Source organism: Scyliorhinus torazame, chromosome 2 (genome assembly GCF_047496885.1).
Source record: "Scyliorhinus torazame isolate Kashiwa2021f chromosome 2, sScyTor2.1, whole genome shotgun sequence".
Classification (NCBI taxonomy): domain Eukaryota; kingdom Metazoa; phylum Chordata; class Chondrichthyes; order Carcharhiniformes; family Scyliorhinidae; genus Scyliorhinus; species Scyliorhinus torazame.
Window position 1 is genome coordinate 271,234,996 of NC_092708.1, and position 11,674 is coordinate 271,246,669.

General features: G+C 47.9%; 1 protein-coding gene across 1 annotated transcript in view; it reads right to left on the reverse strand.

Moving 5' to 3' along the window:
- Positions 1-10,995, reverse strand: part of galnt16 (UDP-N-acetyl-alpha-D-galactosamine:polypeptide N-acetylgalactosaminyltransferase 16) — a 238,832-nt gene extending 227,837 nt beyond the window's left edge. The window contains exon 1 of the mRNA XM_072487379.1: positions 10,690-10,995. Coding sequence (XP_072343480.1) covers positions 10,690-10,890 — 201 coding nt within the window. The 5' untranslated portion in view covers positions 10,891-10,995. The remainder of the gene's footprint in view (positions 1-10,689) is intronic.
- Positions 10,996-11,674: the final 679 nt, after the last annotated feature.

Consider the following 11,674-nt stretch of genomic DNA (forward strand, 5'->3'; position numbering starts at 1 on the left):
GTATAAGTAGTTTATTATTTTTGATTGTGGTGTTTGTGTTCTTTCTTCTTTTTGTTATGGGGAGGGTTTGTTTGTTATAAAAATTTTGTTGGAAAAATTTGAATAAATATATCTTTATAAACTAAAAAAAAAATCATTTAGCCTGTGAGGGAAGGCAAACAGCTTTGAAAGCAGGGGCTGTTGTTGGGCTGAAAAGAGGGGTACCTGGAGGTACATTCCTCCTTTATACCTCCCCGCCACCGACCTCTCTAACATGACCCCCACCCTCTCCCCTCATCACTGTGGTCTCATATCCGTGTCTTCTCCAAATCCCCAGATTTACCTGAAGTCCAGTGTCCATCTTCACTGCTTCTTTGACTGGCTGTAGTCCCAGTCGCGGCCACTGCTGTCTAATGGCGCTGCTAGGACTACAAAGCTCCTAGCCAAGAAGACTGACAGGCAGCTCTCTAAACTGGGGCTTCCTCCTTGATGGAGTTGGAAGCTCATCCTCCACTACTTAGGGTCTCCCCAAGAATAAAATCGCTTCTGACAGCTGGATTTCACGGAGAGGTGCTGCCCTGCTTTTATGTTGTATGGAGGGATGGGGCCTCTGTCTCCCCCGCCCCCCAACCCCCCTCCAGAAAATCCACCACTTTGTCCGAGGAGGCAGTCGTGTTCCCTAGGCTAAGCACTTCATGGTTGATTTGTGGTCAAGGACAGGAGGACTGTAAGAGAGTGTTATAACCTGCCTACTTACCATTGGCTGGGGACTAATGACAATCCCACAATCCTGTGGGAGTATGAGCTTCCCCAATGAGGGGGGCGGAGAAACCATTAGTAAACTCCTAGTATAAATAAAGCTGATCAGTTTAGGAACCAGCAGGAAGGAGTGTGCAGCAAGGGAAGTTGCTGCTGCTGTTATATATATATGTTATTGTAAATAAATGTTATTACTTTGTATCCTTAAAACTCGTGCTGGATTCTTCATGGCCCTCACAAAACTGGCGACGAAGGTTAAAGTGAATAACTGCTGAAGCCACCTCCCTGGATTTTTGTTGGATACAGGTTGGAAGTTGTTTTCTATTATACCATGCCTCTGTACGGACGTTTGGATGTTTTTGATGCTGCGCTGGAAAGCTGGAACCAGTACACACAACGGATGCTTTACTATTTCCGGGCAAACAATATCACCGAAAACGAGCGCCAGGTGGTCATATTGCTCACCGCCTGCGGGCCGCATACGTTTGGGGTGATTAGGAGCCTTACGTACCCAGCTACGCCGGACACCAAAACGTTTGATGAACTTGTGAATATAGTGGGGCAACATTTTAACCCAACCCCGTCCACGATAGTCCAGCGTTACCGGTTTAATACCGCTGAGAGGACCCCTGGAGAATCCCTTGCCGATTTTCTATCCAGGCTACGCAGGATTGTGGAGTACTGTGACTATGGTGAGACCTTGTCAGAAATGTTACGCGACCTTTTGGTTTGTGGTATTAACAATGCGGCCACCCAGAGAAAGTTGTTAGCTGAGCCAACATTGACTTTTCAACAGGCCATTCAAATAGTATTGACCCGAGAGAGCGCAGAACGAGGAGTGCAGGAGCTACAGGGAATGGAAGTGCATGCCTTGGGGCGCAACCCCTTCCGTCCAAAAACGTCCCCCCGCACTCCTCCGACACCTTGGGCGAGGCAACGTCCGGACCGACGCCAGTGGCCGTTGGACATTCCTCCCCGAAGGGAACCTTCTCCAGAACCAATGGATGAGGAGCCATGTCCGTGTCAGACTTGTAGGCGCCGACCCCGTCGCGGACGGCGGTCCTGGGGATGCCAGAGGCGCCGTCGTTCCGACCGAAACTGGGACCAGCCCAGGGGCCGTAACTGGGACCAGCCCAGGGGCCGTACCTTCCATGTGGATGAACTTGCGGCGACTACTCCTGAGGACGTGGAGACGGAGGACGACTGCCTGCAGTTGCATTGTGTGGCAGCTCCCCGTGTGGCCCCCATTAAGGTGACAGTACGGGTCAATGGCCACCCGCTTGAGATGGAGTTGGACACTGGCGCAGCGGTCTCCGTGATCGCCCAGAGGACATTCGACCGCATCAAGCAGGGTATACAGACCCTTACATTAACCGACTCACAGACCAGGTTGGCCACCTACACGGGGGAACCACTGGACATTGCAGGAACTACAATGACCCCTGTTGTTTATGGACGCCAGGAGGGGCGTTTCCCACTTATCGTGGTGCGCGGCCATGGGCCCAGCCTGTTGGGTCGGGACTGGTTGCGCCATTTGCGGTTGCAATGGCAGCACATCCTCCAAACAGTTTCTGAAGGGTTGACTGAGGTACTAGGACGATACCCAGATGTATTCCAGCCTGGTTTGGGGAAAATAAAAGGGGCCGTAGCCCGTATCCAAGTCGAACCAGGAGCCACGCCGCGCTATTTCTGGGCGCGCCCGGTGCCTTACGCCTTGCCCGAGAAGGTAGAAGGGGAGCTCACTCGTTTGGAGAGTTTGGGTATTATCAGGCCCGTCCGTTTTGCTGACTGGGCAGCACCAATTGTACCTGTAATGAAGCCAGATGCCACAGTTCGCTTGTGTGGCGATTATAAACTTAAAGTGAATACGGCTTCCCGACTCGACCGATATCCAATGCCTCGCATAGAGGATCTCTACGCGAAGCTTGCAGGTGGACTCTCGTTCACAAAATTAGATATGAGTCACGCCTACCTGCAGTTGGAGCTGGACCCTGCGTCCCGACCATATGTAATGATTAATACACACCGGGGCCTGTATGAATATACACGGTTGCCCTTTGGAGTATCCTCTGCCTGCGCAATTTTTCAACGTGTTATGGAGGGCATTTTGAGAGGTTTACCACGTGTTGCTGTCTACTTAGATGACGTTTTGATTACAGGGATGTCGGAGCAGGAACATTTGGAAAATCTGGAGGCTGTCCTTAGATGCCTTTCGGAGGCTGGAGTCCGTTTACGTCGCACAAAGTGCGTATTTCAGGCAAAGGAAGTAGTCTACCTAGGTTATCGGGTGGACCGCGAAGGTTTGCACCCCGTCGCAGAGAAGGTGCGTGCAATTCAACAGGCCCCCGCCCCGACTGACACTTTGCATCTTCGTTCTTTTCTCGGTCTCGTAAACTATTCCGGGAAGTTCCTCCCCAATCTGGCAACTACGCTGGCCCCTTTGCACCTTCTGCGAAAGAAAAATCACACCTGGGTTTGGGGTCAGCCGCAAGAAACCGCTTTCCGGCGGGTAAAGCAACAATTGTCGTTGTCTGGGTTACTAACCCACTATGATCCTGGAAAGACTTTGCTCGTCACATGTGATGCATCCCCGTATGGTATTGGGGCCGTCCTGTCCCACAAGCTGGAGAACGGGGCCGAGCGACCGATAGCTTTCGCCTCCCACACATTGACTGCAGCGGAGAAAAAGTACGCGCAGATCGAGAAGGAGAGCCTGGCAGTGGTTTTTGCGGTGAAACGCTTCCACCAGTACGTGTATGGCCGCCATTTCACTACCGTGACTGATCATAAGCCTCTGCTGGGACTTTTCAGAGAGGATAAGCCAATACTGCCCATTGCTTCCGCACGGATCCAGCGCTGGGCTTTGTTGCTCGCTGCATACGAGTATTCTCTGGAGCACAAACCAGGTATGCAGATAGCAAATGCCGACGCACTGAGCCGATTGCCTTTATCGACCGGCCCCATGTCGACCCCCACAACCGGTGAGGTGGTTGCAACCCTAAATTTTATGGACACCTCGCCTGTCACGGCATCACAGATCCGTGAGTGGACCCAGACGGGGGCAGTCCTGTCAAAGGTTCGGCACATAGTCCTGTATGGTGGGCAGCATAGACAGCTCCCAGGCGAGTTGCGGGCATTTTCCTCCAAGCTGTCAGAGTTCAGCGTGGAAGACGGCATCCTCTTGTGGGGGACGCGTGTGATTGTCCCGGAAAAAGGCCAGGAGTTGATACTAACAGACTTGCACAATGGGCATCCAGGTGTGACCAAAATGAAAATGTTGGCCCGGAGTTATGTCTGGTGGCCAGGCCTTGACACCGACATTGAGAAGGTGGCCCAAAACTGCTCCATTTGCCAGGAGCATCAGAAGCTTCCGCCCGCCACGCCCCTACATCACTGGGAATGACCAGGGCGGCCTTGGGCACGCTTGCATGCAGATTTTGCAGGCCCTTTTCAAGGATCCATGTCCCTTCTATTAATTGACGCCCAGTCAAAATGGCTAGTGGTGCATAAGATGCACGGGACAACGTCCTGCGCAACAATTGAAAAGATGCGTTTGTCGTTTAGTACGCATAGCCTCCCCGAGGTGCTGGTCGCGGATAACGGCACTCCATTCACGAGTGAGGAGTTTGCGAGGTTCACGAAGATGAACGGCATACGCCATATCCGCACTGCCCCTTACCACCCGGCTCCAAATGGGTTGGCAGAGCGCGCAGTGCAGACATTCAAAAGAGGCCTAAAGAAGCAGTCTTCCGGATCAGTGGACACGAGACTGGCTCGCTTTTTGTTTACGTATAGGAACACACCCCCATGCGGTGACTGGGGTAGCTCCCGCAGAACTCCTAATGGGCCGGAGACTTTGCACCCGCCTTAGTATGGTTTTCTCCGGACATTGGCGCAAAAGTACACCGCACACAAGAACGGCAGGGACAGGGATTTTCTCGGCATCGGCCGATTCGGCAGTTTGCGCCCGGTGATCCAGTGTTCGTTCGGAATTTTGCTGGTGGTGCCCAGTGGGTTCCTGGTGTAATCTTTCGCCAAACGGGTCCTATCTCTTACCAGGTGCAAGCCCAGGGTCGTCTCCAGCGCAAACATGTAGACCACGTTCGGTCCAGAAGACTATCCCCTCAAAAGATTCCCCGCCCCCGGAGCTCATTTCTACAGCCGCAGAGACAAGGGAAGGTAGTCCTCACAATCTTCCACTGGTGCCTCACTCGAAGCCTGCGCAGGTCGTTACAGAACCGAATGGAGATAGAGACACTGACATGACGGAGGCAGCAGACTCTGACTCCGAGATGGGGGACACAGGATGCATCAGAGGGGGAATCCTCGGGTCCACGGGCCGTGGATGTACAACCGTTGCGCCGTTCATCACGGAAGCGCCGGTCTCCGTCTCGTTACACGCGCCTGATCCAGCGCTGCGTGCAAATGGTGTCCGGCCTGCGGCAAAACGAGTCCGACGCCCTCCTTCGCCAGGGTCTTTGGTGGATTCCTTGGACTTTGGGGGGGGAGGGATGTTATAACCTGCCTACTTACCATTGGCTGGGGACTAATGACAATCCCACAATCCTGTGGGAGTATGAGCTTCCCCAATGAGGGGGGCGGAGAAACCATTAGTAAACTCCTAGTATAAATAAAGCTGGCCAGTTTAGGAACCAGCAGGAAGGAGTGTGCAGCAAGGGAAGTTGCTGCTGCTGTTATATATATATGTTATTGTAAATAAATGTTATTACTTTGTATCCTTAAAACTCGTGCTGGATTCTTCGTGGCCCTCACAAAAGAGAGGCAGGAATGAGTATCCAAAAGATAGCAACAGGGAAGCCACAACCCCTGTAATTGTCCAACAGGTTTGAGGTTAATGTATGGACAAGAGCAGTAATTGTAGGGAAGATGACTAAACTGAACCAAAGCTGTGGCACAGGAGGCCATTGAAGTGGGGGGGGGGGGGGTGCAAAAAGGAAAGCAGTTGCAGTAGGGAACAGTAAAACGAACAAAGAACAATACAGCCCAGAAACAGGCCCTTCAGCCCTCCAAGCCTGTGCTGGTCATGATACCACCCTTGGCCAAAACCCTCAGCACTTCCTAGTGCCGTATCCCTCTATACCCATCCCATCCATGTATTTGTCCAGTTGCCTTTTGAACACCGTTAATGTATCTGCTTCCACAACCTCTCCTGGCAAAGCGTTCCAGGCACTCACCACCCTCTGTGCAAAACACCTGCCTATATAGTTAGGGAGCTGACCAAGAGTAGGCCTCCCAAAAGGAGTGTTGTCTGCCTGGTGCCAGGTTTAAGGACAGCTCCTCAGGGCTAGAGAAGGTCTTGGAGCGGGAGGAAAGAATCCCATTCTCGTGGTCCATGTGGGACCTCAACACCGTGGGGCAGCAATGCTAACCACTGCGCCACCATGCTGCCCAGCCCCACCACACTTAATACTCAGCCCATGGTTGAAAGTGACCACTGACTGTACAAGGGTATTTGACATTCTGGATGGGCAGGAAGAAATGAAGGGGAGATGTGGTAGCTCTGATAATACAAGATGAGATCAATACAGTAGTGAGAAGTGATCTTGGTTCAGAGGACGAAACCTTAAATAAAGGTAATTACAAGGGTATAAATACAGAGTTGGCTAAAGTGGACTGGGAAAATAGGTTAAAATGTAAGTCAATAGGGAAGCAGTGGCAGACATTTAAAGAGATAGTTCATAGCTCTCAAAAAATATATATTCCATTAAGAAAGACACCAGAAGGATGCACATCTCTGGCTCACTAAGGAAGTTAAGGATGGTATCAAATTGAAAGAAAAGATGTACAATGATGTGAAGATTAGTGATGGGGCAGAAGGTTGGCAATTTTTTAGAAACCAGCAAAGGATGATGAAGGAGATAAAGAGGGAGAAATTGGAGCATGAGAGAAAACTAGCAAGAAATATAAAAATACAGTAAAAGATTCTATAAGTGTATAGAAGGACAGCGAGCATTGGTCCCTTAACGGGTAACACTAGGGGATTAATATTGGAAAATGAAGAAATGGCAGAGTCTTTGAACAAGTATTTTTTTATCTGTCTTCATGGTAGAAGACACACAAAGCATCCCAAGAAGAGTAGAAAAGCAGAAGGCAAAAGAAAGAGAGGAATTTAAAACAATCACAATCATTAGAGAAAATGTACTTGGAAAACAAATGGGATTGAAAGCTGACAAATCCCCTGGATCTGATGGACTGCATCCTAGGATCTTAAATGAAGTGGTTGTAATTTTACAAAATTCCACAGATTCTGAAAACTAGTGAAGTGCAGCAGGGATCAGTACTATTTAGATCGAGAGGTAATTTTGCAAAATTCCATAGATTCTGAAAAAGTCCCAACAGATTGGAAAATTGCAAATGTAACACAGCTATTCAAGAATGGAGGGAGACAGAAAGCAGGGAAATTATAGGCCAGTTAGTGTAACATCTATCATGAAAAAATATTAGATTTCATTACTCAGGAGGCAATAGCAGGACAGTTAGAAAATTATTTTTTAAAATAAATTTGGAGTACCCAATTAATTTTTTCCAATCAAGGGGCAATTTAGCATGGCCAGTTTACCTACCCTGCACATCTTTGGGTTGTGGGGGCGAAACCCACGCAGACACAGACATTTAGAAAATCATAATTCGATACGGTTTGGGGAAAGTTAAATTACGTTTGACAAATTTATTTAAATTCTTTGAGGATTAACAAGCATGGTGGATAAAGGGAAACCATTTATGTGGTGCATTTGGATTCACAAAAGTCAAGTGAAAGATACCACACAAAAGCTTCCTGCACAAGAGCTTATGGAATTGGGTTTGATATATTATCATGAATTTAGGTTTGGCTGACTGACACAAAATAAAGTCGAGATGACTAGCTCATTTTCAGGTTGGCAAACTATAACTAGCGGAGTGTTGTAGGAATCAGTGCTGGGGCCCCAACTATTTAGATCTATATTAATGACTTGGACGAAGGGACCGACTGTATTGTTAGAACATAGAACATTACAGCACAGAACAGGCCCTTCGGTCCTCGATGTTGTGCCGAGCATTGTCTGAAACCAAGATCAAGCTATCGCACTTCCTTGACTGTCATTCTGGTGTGCTCCATGTGCCTATCCAATAACCGCTTGAAAGTTCCTAAAGTGTCCGACTCCACTATCACAGCAGGCAGTCCTTTTCTGGTGATACAAAGATAGGTAGGAAAGCAAGTTCTGAGGAGGTCACAGAGTCTGCAAAGGGATATGGGTAGGTTAAGTGAGTGGGGAGAAAATGGCAGATGGAGTACAATGGGAGATTGTCCACTTTGGCAGGAAGAATAGAAAAACTGAATAACATTTCAATGGAGACAGCCTACAGAGTGTTGCAGTACAGCGGGATCTGGGTGTCCCTGTACCTGAATCATAAAATGTTAGCTTGCAGGTACAGCAAGTACTCAGGAAGGCAAATGGGGTGCTAATTTAAGAGAATTTAAATTATCCATTACCAGCCCTAAACATCTCTGAATTTACTCCTTATGTGCCACTCACACAGAGCAACTTCACACCATTTCAATGGTGACCCAGACAGCAAGTTGCCAATTTTGTGAAGTTAACAATGATGCAGCACAGCTTGGGCTAGAAATCCATGTTTAACCATACATCTGGTCCACCTTGGAAATCACTTTGTACCATAAATGTTTTATTTCTTTAATTTATTTTTTGTTTAAATAAATTTAGAGTGCCCAATTCAATTTTTTCCAATTAAGGCGCAATTTAACGTGGCCAATCCACCTAGCCTGCATATCTTTGGGTTGTGGGGGTGAAACCCACGCAGACACGGGGAGAATGTGCAAATTCCACATGGACAGTGACCCAGAGCTGGGATTGAACCTGATACCTCGGCGCCGTGAGGCAGCAGTGCTAACCACTGCACCACCGTGCTGGCCCACTTTGAACCATAATTAACAGTAAGTGATATTAATGATATTAGCTCCATTTCTCATTTCATTTCATATTGACAGCCAATTCTGACCTAATATGATGAAAGGGGCAACTTCCCCTGCATTTCTTTACTGTGAGAGTGAAAAGTCACATATGCCTTTAATCATAACAACTGGTGACACCCATTTCACAAAACCATAGCTTTAAAACAAATGAGGAAATGTTTGCCAAACATTTTTTCAAACTCTCTCTCTCGGTGAAGACAGTGAGTTGTTTAACGTAACCACAGCTGCGTGGCAAATCCTTTTGTCTGAATCCAGACTGATATAAGCGATTAAATTTGCATCTAATTATTTACAAAATAACCCTGACTGAAAGACGTTCGAGGCAAGGTATTGATTGTCTCATTGTCATTTTGAGCTGCAAGGATTGGATTTCATGGTATCCTCGTGCCTTCATTAATGTAAGCTACTCTCCAGGTTTGCTTTATCACTGACAGTGAAATGTTGCAGCAACACACTCTCAAGATGACCGACTTCTCACCCTAATCTTATACAAAATTGCTCATTGTAACATCTGGCTCATGCCTTAAAGATTTCACTTTTCTCAACACATACAAAAAAAAACCCAATTTGGATTCCGAATATTCCTCAGCTTTTGCTTAATCCCATATTTTATTTTGAATACATAACCAAATGCACACACTTGGGAACCTTACCCATGAACTCGGGTCTCCAACTCCCTTCACTCCACCAAGACCCTAAACACTGAATTCCACCCCTTAGCCTCTCCACCTTGCCCCTCCTTTAAGATACTCCTCGAAACCTACCTCAAATGTTCTAATATCTCCTTTTGGCTCAGTGTCAATTTTCTGTTTGGCTACACTCCTGTGCTTTGGGATGTTTTGCTACATTAAAGGTGCTATATAAATGCAAGTTGGTCTAGGAATAAAGAGACATGAGCTATCAGCCGAACCCATGTGATCAATGGCAACACACACAGAATTCATTAAATATCTCTTGCTTTTCTCACTCATTTAAAAAACAACCCTTCTCATTCGGCAAATTATTGAATAAAATAAAGACAGGGGGCAGCTAAATAAAGAGTTGCAAAACCCATAAGTGGCACCATCCCAATACACTATTTTCACATTGGTAGCTTGGGAATTGGCCAGTTGCCTACTCCTTGCTCAGTGTAGGTTAAGGCTGGCTCAGCAGGGTCCCAGATCACATCCAACCTCGAAAATGCCACAGAATACAAGAGGTGTCTGTGAACACTGTGTAAAAAAAAGTCTTCTTGTGAACTGGATTCAGCACCAAAAAACTATTTCATATTGACAAGAATGTGAAAGTCACATATTTACCCAATGTTGTATTCCAAAAGAGCATTTTTAATAGAATGTTCAATTTACTTTTTTTTTAAAACTCACAGGAATATATTGGCATAGCAATTGCATGTGCCACTATTTACATTACTAAATCACTGGATTATAACGTGTCATGTTTAGATATATATTTTATTTCCCCTCATGCTGCTTAGCAACGCTCCTTCAGTCACCACTACTACTGGACTCACGCCATCTCCAGGCTGTACACTGCTTCCTCCTTTACCCCCCTCACTCTCTTACCCCCACAATCTCTCACCCCCTCATCTTTGTGTGGAACTAGTTCCAATTCTTCACTGATCCTTTTAAAATAAACATTATGGTTGAGGGAGAGAACGAGAGAGAGATAGCAATAGATAGATACAAAAACAGATAGACACAAAGATGGATAGAAAGATAATAGATGGGCAGATAGGAGAGAAAGACAGATAATAGGGAAATGATAATTGAGACAGGGATGATAGATAGATAAGATATAGGTAGATGATAGAAAAGGGTAGATTATAGAGGAATTGATATAGGTAAAGAGAGATGAAAGAAAACGTTGAATGCCTTGGGTCACACAGACATTAATCTCTTCACGTGCCTCACCATCTCACTCGTCCTGTCTCTTGCTATGTTGCTATGTGTTGCACTCACCTCTTGCAGGCTGCTCCTACCCTGTCTGGGGGCTCCAACTTCAGCATCAGGTTGAGGTTCCGGCCTGACAGCCCGATGCCCTCTGGTGCTGCTGCTGAGGGGTTGAGGATGTGGTTTACTGTCCTGCCACAAGTAGTAGAACATGCCCAGAATCCAGGCGATAGTCAGCAGAGCGGCAGCGTTCACCCGTACCCTCCTCATCCTGCCTGCTGCAGGGATGGACAAGGTGAGCGATCCTGGCTGGATTTGGAGGGGTTGTTGCCAGGCAGATTCCGCTCCCTGCCCCTATCCACCTCCCAGCCTCCTGCTCCCTCTGATCCCCCCACCCCCCGCAACAACTCCCCTTCAATCCAGCACTGCCGCAGACACACAGAGCAACCGGTAACCGCGGGGTCCTAAAGCACGCCAGCGCCTCTAGTCCCCTCAGTCCCCCTCCTCTTTCCTTCCAATTGCCTCCTAATTGGCAACCTGCCCACAGTAACACAGCAGTCGGCAGTCCTCTTCTTAGGAATATTCTCTGTCATCATTCTCCAGACCATCCTGTAGCTCTCCAATCTCCAATCAATGCGTCTCACTCCTTATCTCTCCATTCCAGCCCGTGACAATAATCCAATCCAATCCTCCACTCCATACCCCCCCACTCCTCTGTACCCAAACTCCATATCCCATTCACTCCTCTGTACCCCCACTCCATCCCCCCCACTCCTCTGTACCCCCACTCCATACCCCCCCACTCCTCTGTACCCAAACTCCATATCCCATTCACTCCTCTGTACCCCCACTCCTCTGTACCCCCACTCCATACCCCCCCACTCCTCTGTACCCCCACTCCATACCCCCCCACTCCTCTGTACCCCCACTCCATATCCCATTCACTCCTCTGTACCCCCACTCCATACCCCCCCACTCCGCTGTACCCAAACTCCATATCCCATTCACTCCTCTGTACCCCCACTCCATACCCCCCCCACTCCTCTGTACCCAA